Source organism: Cryptotermes secundus, unplaced genomic scaffold (assembly GCF_002891405.2).
Source record: "Cryptotermes secundus unplaced genomic scaffold, Csec_1.0 scaffold3068, whole genome shotgun sequence".
Taxonomy (NCBI): domain Eukaryota; kingdom Metazoa; phylum Arthropoda; class Insecta; order Blattodea; family Kalotermitidae; genus Cryptotermes; species Cryptotermes secundus.
The window spans coordinates 60,778-80,100 of record NW_019739262.1 but is presented as its reverse complement, the minus strand read 5'-3'; the positions used below and the strand labels follow the sequence as shown (position 1 = coordinate 80,100).

Here is a 19,323-nt window from a genome sequence, read left to right as displayed (position 1 = left end):
GCACAATCTTTATCTTCTCAATATTGGTTCAACTCCATAATGTCCGTGAGGTCCTTGAGCATAAGTGTTTGTGTGGGACTCCATGATCTCCGTGGTTAGTTCTGACCGTTCTGACCGTTCAGGCAAATAGCCATGCATACGATTTGATAGGTTTCTTAGGGGCTCTGTCATTGGTTCAGCCAAATAGGATACGATACGATAGGTATATTGTGATTGGTCCAGACCATTCGAGACTATCGTGTTCGAAACTGCTACTCTGCGCTGAACATAGGTGGCAGTGACGACTGGACTATTTCCCGCTCATATAATACGACTATGACGACCATGACGACTATGACCACTACGAAGACAAGAAGACTATGACAGGTTTTATCTGGTTGATTTCAGACGGTTTCAGATCGTTTCAGATGGTGTCAAAGGCGTTAAAGGCGCAGTTACCGGTGTTTCCCTTTCCCCTATTCCAGTTGCCGCACCCTGGTCAAAGGTGGCAAATGATGTAGGAGTAGTAGATGGGAGTTCATGTGCATTTATATGTGAGGTATGTTGCTGGTGGAAGGTTTGTAATGGCATTCCGTACCAGTTGTATAGCTTCGAAGTTACTATTCGAGTGCGTTTTTTAGTACTGCGTTTCTAATGTTATGCATTTTTTGTGTTTTGTTGAAGGAACTTGGCATTTGCAAGACTTACCAGCGGCCGGGGTGCACTTAATCTCCAATATCTGCCAAGCACGTTGTTATTGAAGAACGTAACTTTTTATTCGACTTGGGATTGCTCAATTTGGTGATTTTTAATGTTTCCGGGGCCGATGTTGCCACCTGGTTATGTCCCGATAGTATTTGTATGCATAATTTTAATTTGACTATTTTCATCTATTGACAATTTCAAATAAGCAGGGTGTTGCAGAGATTTTGAACTACCCAGTCAACATTCCTATAGCAGTGATAAAAAGGGTTCCTACTGGCTGTTTGGCTACTTTCTTTTGATTGGAATCCTTCAAAGACATGGATGGAATTATTGTGAGAATAACTTTGGAAGATTTCATGTAAGTGTTGTGCTTGGATGTGAAGCTGTGTAGTATGACAGACTAATCTTAATATTCATAGACATCAGAATCTCAGGTTTGCTTAATCTGTTGATCCTGTAAAACTGTAAGATGTCTGACAGATTTTAAGTAGTTAAGAGGAACTATGCTAGAGAAAACATTGCACAGCAATGGATCAGTGAATTATTTAGCCATTAATTTGGAATCCCTTGCAATCCTGAACATACAGATTATTTCATCTGAAAGAAACTAGGCATTGTGTTGCTGTATTGTGCTAACTGACACATTCTTTGCAGGACGTTTAGAAAAGTGGTGTTCAATGCAGGACCAAACCTGAATCTTATTATAGGTCCCAATGGGTCAGGCAAATCCACCATTGTTTGTGCAATGGTTTTGGGTCTTGGAGGAAAACCAAAGCTGCTGGGACGTGCTGTAGCTGTATGTATTATATTAAAATTCACTGCTGTTTAGCAATCTGAAACATGCAAGTGTATGATAGTCCACTGTAGCATGTTATAACAGAAAGTGTGAGTAGAGTAGTAATGTTGCAATGTTGCAGTTCAGATGTTGGCAGTAGCCACTTGGTCAGGTTTGAGGAAAGTGATACATTGCACATTAGGTATGTGTTTTGTCTGTAAGGGTTGCCATCCTTAGGCTCTTAGGAATTGAGAATTTGACACCTTTGTGTGCACATTTATGGCCCTGTGGAATGCATATTAAAATGCCTCCATCCATCTGTATGCATGAAACAACCCAGGAAGCACTCAGTAGATTTGTGTGAATTTGTATATTTGGGGAGTCTTCCTAAAATTTTTTGAAACTTTCCAGTTTTGATTCAGGTGGGATGATAGGAGATGCTATGCATGAAGGCTAAATGCATTTCTGTGCTCATCTCAAGTGTAGTTCACTAAATATTTATCTGAGTGAAAAATGTTTGGAACATAACTTTCAGAGGTAAATGAAACACACATTGTTTTTTTTTTTAAATTTGCTTTATTAAGTCTTACATCTCTCAGATAAATGTATGCTATGCATATATTTCCTGACTTATTAAAATAATAATGAACACAGTGCATCAGATCAGCATTTCGCTGTGGAATCAGATTTTCATGAGTTTATCCTCACTTTATTTTGCAAGCACAATTTTTCAGCACATAAAATGCAAGGCTTCACCAGAGTTTCTCCTGTGCTGTGAGGTCTTTTCTCTTTTACAATGAGAAGAACAATCTCATATGAAGCCTCATGATCTTGATACATTCCTGGTGAAATGTTGTTTAATTTCATGTGCTACACAGAATCACACTTTATACAAAGTAATTCAGTTTTCAACAAGAGCTAGGAAGTGAAATGGCACTGAATCCAAGTGGGTTGCATAGTGTCATTGCTTCGAATTTTTAAGTAGATGGTGCACTGAGGAAGTTTTATTCCATCCTTTTTAATGTATGTGAATTAGTACTTTATGTGGGCCACATCAAATTTTCAATTCTCTGCAGCCACTATGGAAGGGAGCAACACTGACTGAGAGGCCTTCATGCCTGTGTTTGAAGTTTCGGATTCGTCAAAATTCAGACAAAGCACATTTATTCGCTGCTCATGATCAGAAAAAAAGAACACATACAGAATCACCAAAGAAAGCTGTGTGAGCAGTTTTTCACTTCATTATATAATAAAATATTTCGTTTGAGAATGATCCATGAGTTTCTCAGTGGCTCAAGAAATTTCTCAAAACACATGGTGCAGCACTATGCAGATAACTCAGGTGATACAGCTGGAGTTAATTTGGCGTACTTCTTGTATGCTGTCAATAGATGACATGAAGTGTCACATACCAGTTTGAAGAGGAACAATCAGTCTTTTGAACGCTCCAAAATGGGACATTTTTGCTGTGTACATTTTCTATTGTGTTTAAAACTTGATATTTACATGGTTTGACAGTAAAATTGCAATTTTATGCATACTGTCACATTTTGGGTATGTCACGCGACAAATAACTTTACGTGGGTCTCGGATTTAGCTGATCTTTATTGGACACTCACACTTACACACCTTACAATTATTATCACTTGCAATATCTCTTGACTTCTGGCCCAGTACTCCAATGTGACGTCTCAACTATCCTTGGCCGTGGTTGGATCTCAACTATCTCTGGCGGTGGCTATTCCAAGACTGTCTCATTCTCAATACTCTAATATTCCAATCTTCAATACGTGTCGTAAGCTCTGCTTATATAGGGGTTATGCGGTCTGGATACCGGACACCATTTGTCGTGGTTTTATTACCGCTGTTCAGGCAGTCTCTTGTTACAGGAATGTTCCTTATAGATTACACCGGTAACGTGTTTTGTCTCCTCCATTGTTACTCAACGACAGTTTTATTGCTACGATCTGTCGCTGTGGGAACTCCCCAATTTCTATGTATTCATTGTCGTGGAAGTGTCCGTTCCGGTTGTCACGGTGATGGACGTAAGATAACGCGTCACATTGCTCCCATCTAAAGGTTGTTCGACCCTGAACAGCCTAACGGTACTTCCTTGGTTTTGTTTCCTAAGGTGTTCATCTTCTGCGTGTTACCTCCGCCTTTCCTTCGGTGCTTTGCCTTCCTTCCATCTGCCCCCCTTCTTCCAGAGTGCTCGTCCCGAGCACTTCCGTGGTCCAGGATTTGTTGTTCCCATTGTCTCACATTCATTCCTCACTTTCATTCTTGTTAGGGAGGCCGGTCTCTCTACTACCGGTTCCTCCCAAGCTGGCCGTTTCCTTTCTTTCGTTTTGGAGGAGGTCATCTTCTCCACAGTGTCAAGTTTTTGATGTCTGTATTTGTCATGATTCCATGTGGTACATCTCCTTGTGCACTTGCGCATGACTCCAACTTATCTTCCTGAGAGCTGAGTCTCTTGTGCTGTGCCACACTTGCGCAGCGGGTCATCTTGTTGGCCATGACCAGTTGCTTCCTTGGGAATCCACCAGCTCCCTGAGTAAGATTCTTCTTCACGATGTGTCTCTTGCATCGTGCCACTGTTGCGCGACGGGACATCCTTCGGTCTATTGGCGTTTTCCGTGCCACTTTCTCAGTGTGTTGTCCCTCTATGGGCAATGGCCAATTTCTTCTGGGGTTTACAATTTTCCCATGTTGAATTTTTCGGTTTCTGGTGGCGGCGCTTCGTGGCCAGTTTTTGGTCCCTACACCTTTTCTTCTTCAGTTCTCCGACTGGCATTACTTCGGCGTCTTCTTTGGGGACCTCTCATCATTCTGCCGCCTCCAGTTTCCTATCCAGTGAGGTAGGCTTTTTCTCTTCCTGACATGCCTTCGTTGTCTCTTGGCAGGCCATTGTCTCTTCTGTTTTGGGTTTGATTTTGGCGGCAGAGTCCTTGCCGCTGGCTCTAATTTCTTCTCGCCAGCCTAGCAGGAATTCAATTATGTGTTGCAAATCCATTTTTTTTATGTGTTGTTTTTGTGTTTAAATTTGATCCTGTTGGTCACGTGTGTAAATCCAATCTTCTGTATTCGATCCGATTAATCCGAACTGATCCCACTTCTGACACCAGTTGTCACGTGTTGGCTATGTCACGTGGCAAATAACTGTATGTGGGTCTCGGATTTAGCAGATCTTTATTGGGCACTCACACTTACACACCTTGCAGTTATTATCACGTGACTTCTGGCCCAGTACTCCAATTCGACATCTCAGCTATCATTGGCCGTAGTTGGATCCCAACTATCTCTGGTGGTGGCTATTCCAAGACCATATCATTCTCAATACTCTAATATTCCAATCTTCAATACATGTCATAAGCTCTGCTTATATGACTTATGCAGTCTGGATACCGGACACCGTTTGTCGCGGTTCCATTACAACTGTTCAGGCAGTCCATTGTTACAGGAACATTCCTTATAGATTACACCAGTAACATGTTTCGTCTCCTCCGTTGTTACTCAACGACAGTTCGTTGCTACTATTTGTCACTGCGGGAACTCCCCAATTTCCACGTATTCATTGTCATGGAAGTGTCCGTTCCAATTGTAGTGGTGGTTGCGGTGATGGACATAAGGTAATGCGTCACAATACTTAAGATAAAAATATCACTAAGTCAATGGGCTCTCATGCCCCCCTTTTAAATTTTGTGTGCCTCCTGGAAGGGGCACACCCCACTTGTTGAGGACATGTGCATGAGTATTGTAGCTGGAGGATGCTCATCGTTTGGTAAAGATGTGACCTGCTTTTGTATCCATAGTTGCAGCCATCTGTAAGCAATCTGGTCGGATGGAGACAAGAAATATTGCCAAAGTTTCATGCTGGAATATGTACAGGTATTGGCACAATTAGCAGTGATATGTGCTTGCTAATGCCTTCTAGAAGCTAGAGTCATATTGAGCTGGACTAAAGGCAAAGTACATTGTAGTCTGACATTTTGGCATTTATTTAATTATCTGTAATTGAGCAGGTCATAAGGGCAGTGCACTTGACTTGAATTCCAGAGGTACCCCTTTTGAGTCTCAGTTATCCTGAATGATATTCTTCATAGACTTCATGTGTCTCTCTGTGTGAATGTTGGGCTAGTATTTTCAGAGTCTCTGAATACCTACTAAGACTGTTCTTGACATCTTTCACTTGGCATTGTTTTGCATTCTTTTGATAAACGACCCAAGCAAAAGAAAATGGATATGAGATTTGGTACTCGGAATGTTAGAAGTGTGTATAGGACCGGTTTCCTGAGGACAGTGGCGGAAAAAATATCAAAATATAGTTAGATTTAGTGGAAATATTATGTAGTTGGACATTATCCATTGTCTTGTCTCTTTATCTAAAAACTGTCGTGTTTATTTTTCAAAACGCAACATTTCAGAGACTGGATTCTGTCTCTGTCTTCAGGTAAAACGTACTCAGTTGGGCCCAATTGATGGCGCTATTGGCATAGGTGTCCGGAGATAGGGACTAACTCTGTTGATTGGGCCCAACTGAGTTGGTTTTACCTGAAGACGGAGACAGAATCCAGTCTCCAATAGGTGTTTTGGAAAATAAACAGGACGGCTTTTAGGTAAAGACAAGATGATGAATAATGTACTAATGTACCATCATCACAAACTTTTAGATCTTATTTAGATTTAGTGGGAGTACAAGAGGTCAAATGGGACAGAGGTGGTACCAAACCAACAGGCGACTATACCTTTTTTGTGGAAAGGAATAATGAATAAGAATAATGAATTAGGTACAGGTTTTTTTTTTGTGCATAAGGGAATCATATGAGCAGTTAAGAAGCTAGTGTTTGTTAGTGATAGGGTGTCATACGTAATACTCAGGAGATTGCTGGTGTGATATCATCGGTCTGAATATTCATGCCCCAAAAGAGTATAAATTTGGTGATATGAAGGACAAGTCTTCCAATGAACTAGAACATATTTTCAATAAATTCCCTAAATACCATATGAAAATGTTGTTAGGAGATTTCAGTACCATAATAGGTAGGAAAGACATTTTCAAACAAACAGTTGGGAATGGGAATTTACATGAAATTAGTGATGATAATGGAGTTAGAATAGTAAATTTTGATACGTCCAAAAATCTTGTCAAAGTGAGATGTTCCCACATCGTAACATTCATAAATTTACTTGGACATCTCCCAATTGAAAGACACACAACCAACTTGACCATATTTTGATAGATAGGAGATGGCATTCAAGTATACTTGATGTCTGATCATTCAGGGCAGCAGATTATGATACCGACCTCTACCTGGTGGTGGCAAAAGTCTAAAAACATGAAAATTAGAATATACAAAACTGTAATTTTGCCTTTGGTTCTGTGTGGGTGTTAAATTTGGTCTCTGACATTAAGGAAGGAACATAGACTGAGGGTGTTTGGTAACAGGGTGCTGAGGAGAATATTTGTATTGAGGAGAGATGAAATAATGGGAGGTTGGAGAAAACTGCATAATGAGGAGCACCATAATTTCTACTCTTCTCAAAGTATAATTAGAATGATGAAGTCAAGGTGGATGAGATGGGCAGGTCATGTAGCACAAATGTGGAGAATAGGAATGAATATAGTGTATTGGTCAAAAAGCTGGAAGGAAGGAGGCCAGCGGGAAGACCAAGACGTATGTGGGTGGACAATATTAAAATGAATCTTAGAGTGGTAGGATTGGATGGTATGAACTGGATCAGTGTGGCTCAGGATAGGGATCAGTGGAGGGCATTTCTGAACACAATAGTGTACCTTCGTGTTCCATAAAATGTTGGGAAGTTTTTGAGTAGCTGCACAATGGCAGCTCCTCAAGAAGGTCTAAGCTCCATGAGAGTAATAGAGTGGGGCAGAAGGCTATGACATTTCTGTTTGGGCCACTGTTGGAGATTGGCCGAAAACCCCTGTAAAAATATTTTGAGAAATAACAAGAGTGGTGGATGCAGTTAATTACCTTATTTCTATAAGTTTGCAAAGGGACTTACTTGAGATTTTTAAGGAGACTGTATATCACTTTGCTGAGTGTAATGGACTCTGCAGCTATATATTTCAGACTTTTTCCTTGATTTATGGTGTATGAATTGAACATCTGGGGTCAATAGATGTATTCACTGCCCTACCATGAACATTAAACTCAATCCACTTTGAAATGGCATTTTACGAATGAATTCTGACATGCCTCAAAATATGAAACTCACTCGAAAAAAATTGCTTCTACAGAATTTAAGTCTCAGAATATGTTATTGCTGGGAACATGCATTTATTCACTGGGATTGTAGTTGTCCATGGCTCCTGAACTGTATACACAGACAAGTGTGTGCATGTACGAGCAACAGTCAGTTCCCTCACACCAATCAACTGCCCAAAACAATGGTAAGAAACATCATAGCCTCAGGCTTTATCTTGCATAATTTCACTTGCATCAGTCACCTTAGAGTCAGTCTGTCAGTGCATACTGTCTCTTGTATTTTTTGCAGTTTTGTGTTTTGGAGTCACCTTGCAGGTCATTTTTGAGCTAGTTCCTGTGACACAGTCATTGGATTTTTTCAGATGACCTAATCCTTCCAGCTGCACTAAGCCCTGGGGTTTACTCAGCCTCTAACAGAAATGAGTACTAGGAATTAGTTAAATAATTTTCTAGGGAGAAAAGCACGGCCGGCACATAAGGCTGACAACCTTACCGCCATCTTTGAGCTGATTGTCTAGATAGTGTGGGTCCCTCAACGTCTCACAACTCTATGGGCCTTCACGGCCTGCTGCAGGGATAGCTTTACTTTTACTGTGACACATCAGGGTGTGTTTAGCCACCTGCCATTTATGCATGAATAGCTGACATTCAGGTCAACCTTAATGCTAACGCTAATTAGATTCCTAGCATAAGTGCCTTCAGCTCAGTGAATAAATAGAATGGTGCTCATGGGACAGTATGAACACTGGAACACAAATGGTTGTATAATGAGTGAATCACCACTCTGTTTACAAATTTAGTTTTACAGGTTGGTAATTCTGTTCCTCTTATAGCCAAACTCATACATCAGAACAGGCTGCAGAGCTGCCAGAATAGAAACAGAGTTGAAGAACTCAGGAGGGAATAATTATGTGATAACGAGGACTATAACAGAAGATGGGAAGTCTCTCTGGTTGCTGGGATCAGCTACAGCAACGCAGAAGCAGGTAATGAACAATTGTAGCAGAACAACTGCAATGTAATGAGTATAGCTTGTAATGAGAACTTCATTATAAGAAGAAAAAGCTACATTGGCACTGTCGGTATATTAATGTTACAAATATTGAAAAATGTTATAGAAAATGAGGGCTTATTCCTGCACTTACATTCTAATGAGGTGTTGCTAACGAGCTGCAAATTTTCTCTGCAATTTTTAGGTAGAATTGTAATTTAGGTTTTCTCCCCAAGTTGTTTGTAGTTTGAAGTTTATAAAGGAACCATTATACAACACCCTGTGCCTCTGTATTTTTAGGGCAGAAAAGACCAATTCCAAAATCTGAGAACAGTATTTGTGACTCGAGTATTTTTACCACCCTGAGGCAGACGTGTTTAGGATGCAGAGCCCTGCTTTCATGCTTGGCTTATTCTCCGACCATGAAGATGGATGTGAAACATTCCTCCGAAATGTCAGTTGACTTTCAGTGGACTACATGGTGTTATATCCCAGAAGATAAAACTCTTTGCAACCACTGCTGTGAGAACCTTAAATCTTACATTCCTTATTATACAGCATTTTGAAATCCTAAACAAGCATGGCAGGTCTGCAGCAATGTCAAGGTCATGTTGGCCTTCGACTCCCGTGGAGTTGTGCATCATGAGTACGCACCACAAGGCCAAACCATCATAAAGGAATACTACCAGGAGGTCCTTCATTGCCTTCGTGATGCTGTGCAGTGCAAACGACCGGATCTGTGGGCAGCAAAAACTTGGCAGCTCCATCATGATAACGCACCCGCCCATTCTGCGCATCTGATTCAGACTTTCATCTTGAACCACAACATCCCTGTGGTTCGTCAGGCTCCCTACTCCCCCGACATGTCTCCATGTGACCTTTGGCTATTTCCGAAGCTGAAAATGCCGCCGAAAGGAACCCAGTTTGAGTCAAGAGAAGACATCATGAAGAATGCAATGGGCCGGCTGATCATCATTCCAAAAGACGCGTTCCAGAAGTGTTTCCAGCAATGGCGGAAGTGCTGGGAGAAGTGTGTGCGTTACCAAGGAGACTACTTTGAAGGGTATTAGGGTTTTGTACCCCTAAATCAATAAATGTATTTCTGCCGACCAAAGGTTCGATACTTTTTGAACACACCACGTGTATGAGGTATTACAGAGGAGTGATCACTGAAATGGGAAGTTTCCAATTTGTTGCAGTTGCCAATGCTGTTTTGCACAGGTGTTATATGAAGTAGCAAGTTTGTTTTTGAAATTTTCCGTGAACCTGGGATAACATACATAGACATCTGATAAATCCAAAAAACATTATTTTGGACTGAAAATCTCACATGTTCAAAATCCCCCCCCCAATGAAAGGAAAAAAGTCAGCTTGAAAATATTTGGTTAATAGATTAGATAAATTCCCCATTTCTACAGAAGGGAAATCGAGATAATTAACCATAAAAGAAATACAGTCACTTGTAGGGTGGTATGCACAACGAAAATGATGGGTTCTAGTTCGGATGATTGGATTTATTAGCACTTCAGTACACACACTCTCTTAATTTCACTTAAATACAGCACTATTGCTGATTTACACACACACACTGGTCCTGTGGTACCCCAATTAAAATGCAGGAACTGTAATAGTCTCACAAAATTACACACTCCCAGTCCCATTGCACTGTAGCAGACATAAAGTCTTCAGTTCACAAGTTAAACTTTTTCATATATGAACGTCCTGTGGCTGTCTCCTGCAAGGAATTCAGAACTCAAAACTCTGTCACTTACTGCCATTGTCACTTCTAGTTCCAATTCACTCTCGCATGCTTCTGCTGCTACTATTTCTCTCTCTACGACAAACTCAGAACTCTCTGCCAGCTTAGGAATACTGCTCACTTATATAGCTGAGGGATGGACATCGACCAACAGTAAACACATATCACATGACCCCTACCCACTGTTGCTCCGTGACATCACCGCACACTCTCAAGCTGGTGGACACGCTCGAAACAAATGTCACGTGACAGCCACCTACTGTTGCTCTGTGATGTCACCACTCCTTTGCCAGCTTGCTCTACTGTTGCATGAGCATAATGTGTTTACAGAGATGTTGCCTGGCAACCCATTGATCAGATATGACACAGTACTAAATAATGACCAGTACTCAGTACACCTAGTACAGTGAAACATCAAAATTATGAGAATTTATCAAATTCATGTTATTTTCATTCTACCGTATACTTGTTATACCAAAATATGGTTGAAATATGTAACTGTATGTCTGTTCCCCAACCACCAATTACATATAATGTAATATGGACACAGAAGTTTGGATAATACTATGGTTACTGCAATATTTCCTCTTCTATGAAGTGGTTATTGTAGGGATATGAAAATAACATCCCCATCATTGTAAACATTACCTGAACTGTAGAGTTAAAGATTTTGTTAAACTTACATATCTGTTCTGCTCAGAACTGAGTGGTAATTAGGAGCTGCCTTTACAAGTGAATGTCCCATATACCTGCAAGCATGGATCACTCATTTTGCTCACAGTTTGCCCATGCTCACAATTTCCACTCACATTCTGCCCATAATGCACTACATGGGCATGCATATGAGGACAAACCCATCAACTTGTGTCAGAGTTGAATGACAACATAAGAGATGAAACAAATCATGCCAGTGCTTACATACGTACACTACATTGGTGGTTGTAAGGGTTGTGAATCAGCCATTATGCTTACCTGTAAAACATGTGTTATGGTAGTGGCATGTAAACTATATATGAACCTATAAATATTTAATCTTTTAACATAATCAAATAAACACATTTATTTTACCAGACTTGTAATGAAAATGTACTTCACTATTGTATGGATATGAAGCATGCCCTCTGTAGTTCATGTGCCTGTAATGTTGCACTGATAGCACAGGTCTCATTTCATCGTGTCTGACATACAGACACAAATTGAAACTGGAATTAATTGCACCAATCTGTATGCATGAAGAAAAGAAATGATGTTGGTTTACTTAGGTTTAGTATACAGCACAATGTGGCACGTAGACTTGTTGCTAGGCAATGACTGCAAAATAAGCAAATATACAACAGCTGTTAGTATGTAATAGCTCTGCAAACACGCATGTTTCCATGGCAACCATTAGATACAACTGTATGGGAAGTGGTATTCTCTACATGGTCCATGGTGAGATGTTATATGCAGGACAAGTCTAGAAGCAGTTTAGTTAGAGTCAGTCAGTCAGTTGAGAGTTGCTGTAGTTGAGGCCGGGATACTTTGGGAACCCAGAAGAAGGGGAGCATCGCTGTTGGTACCCGTTACCAGAAGATTGGTGAAGACACAGCAGGCTGACAGTACTTAAGTGTGTAATCTAGTGAACTGTAAAGGGTGGGAATTAATGCAGATGTTATAATTACTTGTAGTCACGGATCTGTAAGAATTCAGTAAATCCAATTAACTGATCCAAACCTCATCTGTAATCACTCACATAACAATATATTCTCCTCTTTAGTATCATAAACAATGTCAAAGAAGTTAATCCTTACTGCCTTCCCATGTCACTTTCTGATGAACTGTTTACTCCAGCCAGGTAAATAATTTTGAGCTTCATGTTCAAGTCTGAAGCTCCATTTCATTGCCATAGTAACTTTTTGTTTTTAATTCTGCAGTCAGTGCCAAGTGAAACACAGTTAAATGTTTGATGTGACAAAACCTGAATCATGTGCCTGCGTAGTTGTGTTGTTACATCATCATCCTGTGGTTAAAACTTTGAGTGGCTAGGTAATCTGCTTGCAGTTAGATTCCAGAACACAAACTTTCTCCTAGGTTAACAGAACCTTTACAGCTCTAGTGATAAATAACTTCAGAAGCAAAACTGCAAGTATATTTGGTGAAAAAAGGTATTAGGAAACAGTGGTGACTACTTAGGAATCACTTAGTGTGACAAATGTACAAGAGAAGATCCCTTGTTTTATGCATTGGTTTTCAATATATGTAATGTTAATGAGCCGATGGTCAATGACTTCTGTCACTTCATTATAAGCCATACTTGTTCTATCACACATTAACTGTATAAACATTAACAAACATAACAGAAAATATAAACATAAACCAACCAGAAGACAGGATCAAATAGTGGGCCCTTTTTTTTTTTATAAGAAGGTAGAACAGTCTTCCAATAGTCAGAGGCATTGTTATAAAGGCAACCTTTAGAACCTCAGTAAAAGAACATTTAAAATGAAAACTCTTAACCTTTTAACATTAATGGTGTACATCAATTATTCTGTTAAGGCTGCCAGAAAATATATCTAGCAAATAGGCAGGATATTCAAAATCCATATACATAATTGTCAACCAGCAATACAGGAGATGTTCCTGTGGGACAGACAGACCCAGAAAAGCTCTTAATTTTACTGTTACATTCAGTTTCCTTCCCCATAATGTTCCTCTATAAGACAAGCATTGGGACTGTGACAACCACGCATACACGGTGTGTCCAGGATTCGTTAGGACTCATTTTTCTTTTAATTTTGCCTTGCAATGCCATCTGTTGGTGAGTTGTGGCATTAAAATTCTTGAAGTTTCAGCTGTGGCTGTCTGTAATTTCAAAGCGCAAACATCGCTGCATCATGTGTTCTGACCTTGAATGTAACAGTACTGTTCTGACTCTCATCGGAAAATGGTGGTTGAACATAGAGCCAGTATCAAATTTTGTTTGAAAGTAGGCAAAACAGCCGTAGACGCGTACAAAATGATGAAAAGTTTATACAGTAGTAACTGTTTGAGTCGCTCAAACATTTTTCAATGGTATGCTGTATTTCGTGACATCAGGGAGAACATTGAAGATGCTCTACGTGCATCAAAGCCGAGAACAAGTCGCACTGAAGAAAACTTGAAAAAAGTGACCAAATCCTTCCATCAGACAGGTGTGTTTCTGCAAGACTCATCGAGGAGCTTTTGGGAATACCAAAAAATACTGTGCATTAAATTTTGACCGAGGATTTGGGGTTTGTACCACACGCTGTGAGGCAATAAAAAACATGCCAGAGTGGGACACTGCAAAGACATGTTATGGTCATTCCAAAGTGATACAAAATTTACAAAATTTGTTGTTACTGGTGACGAGACATGGTGTTTTCTATATGAGTCTCTCAGAAAGCGGCAGAGTGCAGTGTGGTTGAGCCCCAAGAAGCCGAAACCAAAGAAAGTGCACATACAAAAGAGTCAAGTAAAGACACTGCTAACTGTTTTTTTCAGTCCCTAAGGAACCATTCACAAGGAATTTCTGCCAGAAGGTCAAACAGTGAATTCTGATTATTATATCAGAATCATCAATCGTTTGTGGGCGAGAATTCTTTGAATTCAACCTGAATATTGAGCCATGCTGAAGCAACGGCTTCCTTCTGTGACGTCATGGCTTCCAGCCATACCTTCCACACTACCTTCCACACTACCCCTTATCATTGTCCCAAAATTTACCCCCCTCCTCCTCTTCCCCTATTCCACGTGGTTTTTCCCCTCCCTTCCTACCCCTGTGTGTCTTGGAAGGAAGTATGTTTTGGGGAGCAATGGAGTAGTCTGATAGTGGATCCACTCAGGCTAGGACATTGGCGGACCAGCGGGAGGAATTTCTAAATTTCAGTTCGGCAGGGTTTTTTCTAAATCTAGTTTTGGTGTAGTCGGGAGCTGGCTGCAGACGTCGGGGTTACTTGCAATCGCCAGCCATCAGGGGAAAAGTATGGCTGCGATACGCAGAGTTGTTTAGTTAGTATATATATTTTCTTTGGGGCCGCCTGTGGCTGATCAAGAAGCAGTAGTGAAGTCATGTTGTGGTGTAACGACTTCTGTACATAATGTAGGTGGGTCAGTGGAATTGGGCATGTCAGCCAAGTTTGATGCCCCTAAGTGCGGATAAGTATAGGGCTGAAATCAGCCATGTATATTGGGTTGTCAGCAACATGGTATGCCCATAGTGCTCTATTTTTTTGTACATTCTTGTAGTGCATTATATTGTGTTCTCATTAAATCCTGTTATTGTTATATGGTCGATCATTATAACTTCTGTTAGGCCCTCCGCTGCGAGCTTGGATTCCCTGCGACGACCTCAGGGAGTACTGTGAACATGATGCGAGAGCCTGTGATGATGAACCACTCCCGACTTCACGATGGTTGTAGGTGGTAGGGTGAAGACTGGAGTAGCAGCAGTTCAATATTGAGAGCAAAGTTCCTGGTCGCTCCTCCACAACAGTGCCCCACCCCACAAATTGAAGATCGTGCACGATTTTTTAGCCAGAAAAGGGATCACAGTCCTTGATCATCCTCCGTATTTGCCAGATTTGGCTCCAGCAGATTTCTGGTTGTTCCCAGAAGTTAAGTTGGCGATGAAAGGAGACCGTCACGACACCATCCAGGACATCCAAAGGGAATGTACTGCAGTTTTAGATGGGATTCCACAAAAGGAGTACAGTGACTGTTTTCGAAAACTTTTCAATCAATTGCAACCATGTATTGATTCAGAAGGAGACTATTTTGAATAAAAAGAGCGAAATTTTGAAAATAATTCACGTCTTGTATTTAATGAACACAGTTCTAACAGAACCTGGACACACTGTGTATGTAACCTGTATATTCTTTTGAGAGATAATTCCCTCTGACTGTATTAGAGGTATTACAGACAGCTCTAGACATAGTCCAGTAGCCCCCGAAGTGATGGTTTTGCAAAGTTTCAGACTGGAAAACAGACCTGTCTCATCAGCATTATTATTTATGCCATAGTATATCTTGCAGTAGTCAGTAATTTTCCCAGTCTTCAGTAGATCCTGCATCAACACTTCTGCTCTTGTCTGATAGACTTGTCTGAGCAATGTTGTGTCTCCTCTTCAATATGTTGATTTCACCATTGGAAGATGTCAAAAGTTGGCTATTCCCAGATGAGCAAAGATGTGCAAGGCCTTCTCCTCGAGGTGGGTGCCGTCTACAAAAGCATTACTGTCACGTGCTTGCTTGCACAATGCTGCAAGTGCATATTCCAGTTCCTCAGTGGTGAACATTTCTGTGCCTTCAGCTGTTTTGAGAAAGGTCTCCATTGAACAAAATTTCTATAAAAATCTTCGCAATCCTTAATGGTAATGTTTAGTGTGGACACTGAAAGTCTCAAATGTGATGCTTGTTCAACATATGTTCCAATATATGCATAACCTTGCTCTGAAATATTTATTCCACATATTGTGTTTTATGCTTTCCTTTACTGACTGCCTCTGTGGTCTAGTGGTCAGAGTTCCTGGCTGCAGATCCAGAGGTCCCGTGTTCGATTCCCGGCTCTACCAGTTTTTCTGAGAAATAGTGGCTCTGGAACAGGGTCCAATTATCCTTGTGAGAATAATTGAGGAGCTGCTTGAATGGAAAATCAGCGGCTTGGGTCTAGAAAACCGAAATTAACGGCCATAGGGATTCTTTGCGCTGACCACAGATACCCTCTATCTACTAAAGTTGGCAGTAACTTCGCCAGCAAGCTGTGGTCGCTCAGTTGATATAGTTCACTTGAGGACTAAAGCCATGGAGTTTAGTTTTAGTTTTCCTTTATCCATATTTCATCCTTTTGCTATGAAATTCATCTTAGTGTATAAGAAAATTAGGTATTTATGAAGTGATGTCATATGGACAAAGGCAAATTGAGTAATTTAACCTGGGTGCATTTCTGTTGAGTGTTCCACTTACGAAAACACAGTGGTTGCTGTGTTGCAGTGGTTATTATTCAGTGCTCTTGTCAGACATGGGAGAGAGAAAATACACTTCACTAAATTACTATTATAGTAAGACCTCTCAGGATCAAGGTTGGCCCATCATGCACTACCTATTAGTACTGTGGTGGCAGAAGAATCTGGTCATGCATTCTAGGGCGTATTGAGGTATCATGGTGCGAGCACGAATAACTTGCAGCTGTGCATCAGCCACCTGATACATATTTTGAGACAAAACTAATTGTAATTGGTAATAAGGAAGGAGGTGTGTTGTCTTGGATAAGAAATCGTGAGAACTGAAATACAAAACGTAAAATCAGGTACATTTTCATGGCCAGGTTTAAAAAATCAACTGCAAATTCAGGGAAAATGTAGAGTTGTGGAAACATAAAATCCACTAGAGTGTAGCATTATTGTTACAGGCATTTGGCCAGGACCATGAAAGAGTGCATAAACTGAAAAAATCATAAAATCTGGGATCGTAAAATTGAAGGGTCACTGTGTACTGTGTTTGAAGAGGTCTGTACATTTTATGTTAGAAACAGTGAGCGGCAGTGCACAGTGCTACACATTCAGTGTCAATGAGCAAAGTGAACTCTACAGTGCACATTTGAAGCTGTTATCAAAACCTCAACTTTGGTATCACAGGATTGTCACTGATTCTGTGTTAACAGATAAAGCATGACACACTGGTGTGATGTCCAGTAAATTAGAGGAGCTGACTGGAATACTGATTACAGATGAGTGGTTGCACAAGTAAGAGACTTCCAGTAAATAAACAAGGAAAAGAAAAGTAGCATAGACATTTTGAAGTTAAACGACAGTATCAGGTTAAATTCAGAACGCTGGAAAATATGAGCATAAATGATGGAAATAATCGGCTGGACATGATTGAAAATAACCATGACTTGTTGTTTATTCTGCAGATTGAGGATCTTGTGAGCAAACTGAACATCCAGGTTGATAATTTGTGCCAATTCCTGCCTCAGGACAAGGTTGCAGATTTCTCAAAGATGAACCCACAGCTACTGTTGGAGAATACAGAGAAGTGTATTGGTAAGATCATTGTAACCAGGGCTATTTACAGTGTATAGTTTGTGTGGTGGTGTACTGTAGTGTCCATAGTCACAATATAGACAGAACATCACATTGAAGAAAGCAGTCTTCTGGGCTTTGGCGCCGTGTATATGTGGTGTTAACCGACGTTTCGGAGGAACGTATCACCCCCATCTTCAGGGTTGAAGAAAAAGTATAGGTAAATCTGCAAGCGACAACACCGTGAGACACGGTAACGCAGACGATGGAACAAGTGCCTCAGTGTACAGGGAGATTGTGTTGAGAAATGAAAGCATTTTTCAAATCAGTACTCTTGTTTGTTTAAGTTCTGTATCCATTTGTAACTTACTTATTGACTTACCTACGTATAAACATGTCATGACACTTGTTTGTTATGTTGACTGCAGTTGTGGTATTGTCAGGAGTTGATAATTACAGGCTCATCAACAGATTTTAATACTTTATAAAACCTTAAGGATTGTTCTTAGCCAGTTGAACCCTGTTCACTCCCATATCCTCTAAGATCCATTTTCAGTATTACCCTCCCATCTGTGGTTTACCAAATCTTGCTTTCCCTTGAGATTTTCCAGCCAAAATATAGTTTGAATTTCATCCATGTGTCATCATGTAATTACCTTAATATTAGGTGAAGGTACTATATGTATTTGCATAGTGTACACCTGCACGTAATTTATGCACCCCTGCTTTTAGATGAGAAATTTCAGAAAATAATTTAAATTCTGTATTTTTATCTGTACCTGTTAGTCACTTTGTTTTTCTTAAATAGATATGAATATAGGGAATTATTCATAAAATTTGTGACTTAAAATATTGTTACATGTTGGTTGTGTGGTGCTACAAATAACTTCACGCTGGTCTTGGATGTAGCAAATTTATTGCGCACTTTTATCCACACTTACACAATTCACAATTTCAATGTCCCAATTACTTCTGCTGTAGTCACTTCCAGACTTCAACTGTCTTTGGTGGCTGCTATATTTCAACTGAACTACCTGTCAAAGTCAAAGTCACCTTGCGACTGACGGCCAGTCAGTCAGTAAGTCTTGGTTTCAAGCCCCATCTGGGACTCATGACCAGATATTTATTACTGCTTGACAGTTACGGTCTTGTTTTTGTGGGGCGCCCTCTCTGACGAGAGGACGGTTCTGTATTTTGTATATGCTGCTGGCCCTTGCCAGCGCAGTCTTTCTTGGGTCCGAGTCCCTTGGGACTCATGACCATATTTTACTGTCTCAGAACTGAGATTTCCCTTTTCGTCGCCTCTTACGACTCGCAGGTTCACGCTGGAGGTATTCGACCCCACCTCCACACGGGGCTGAACTACCTGGTGCATTGAACCCCCTTACATAGACCTCTCACAGACCACACAAAAAACAGCCTGTATTGTTGGACGTGTTTGCCGACCGATTGCCTAGCAACCAGTCACTGCATGGACTCCACTGTTGCATTACATCACAGCCTAGCAGGGAGGGGTGTTTACTGAGCGTTGCATAGTGACGGGATGAGTGGGGATATGTGAAGTCACTTAGGGAAACACAGAGTTCACATGACCCCTACTTCCTGTTGCGCTATCCAAGCGTTCACAGAGTTGTCACCTAGCAGCGCTCCGATACAGTCCACAACTCTCCCATTGTGCGTATGCCCTGAGGCCTCTGTGGCTCAACAGTTCCTGTATAGAGCCAATATGCCACAATATTTTCAGCCTGTGATTCCTCATAAACATGTCAAGGCTTCGGAAGTAATGCATGCTTGCTTTTACTTTCAAGTAGTTCACAATTTACTAGCATGGGGGGACAGTTTCTGAGGGCAAGTAGCTGGACAGTTAG

At 40.7% G+C, this 19,323-nt stretch overlaps 1 protein-coding gene across 4 annotated transcripts in view; it reads left to right on the top strand.

Moving 5' to 3' along the window:
- Nucleotides 1-285: 285 nt before the first annotated feature.
- LOC111871940 (structural maintenance of chromosomes protein 5) overlaps nt 286-19,323 on the top strand; it is a 72,273-nt gene continuing 53,235 nt past the window's right edge. For 2 of the 4 annotated variants that reach the window (XM_023865371.2, XM_023865370.2), the window contains exons 1-5: nt 286-538; nt 664-1,042; nt 1,339-1,480; nt 8,520-8,672; nt 17,347-17,476. In XM_023865371.2, the coding sequence (XP_023721139.1) occupies nt 1,002-1,042; nt 1,339-1,480; nt 8,520-8,672; nt 17,347-17,476 (466 nt within the window). In that variant the 5' untranslated portion in view covers nt 286-538; nt 664-1,001. Of the gene's footprint in view, nt 539-663; nt 1,043-1,338; nt 1,481-5,271; nt 5,348-8,519; nt 8,673-17,346; nt 17,477-19,323 lie in introns of those variants that run through there. The other 2 variants (XM_023865368.2, XM_023865369.2) reach the window with 2 other exon arrangements.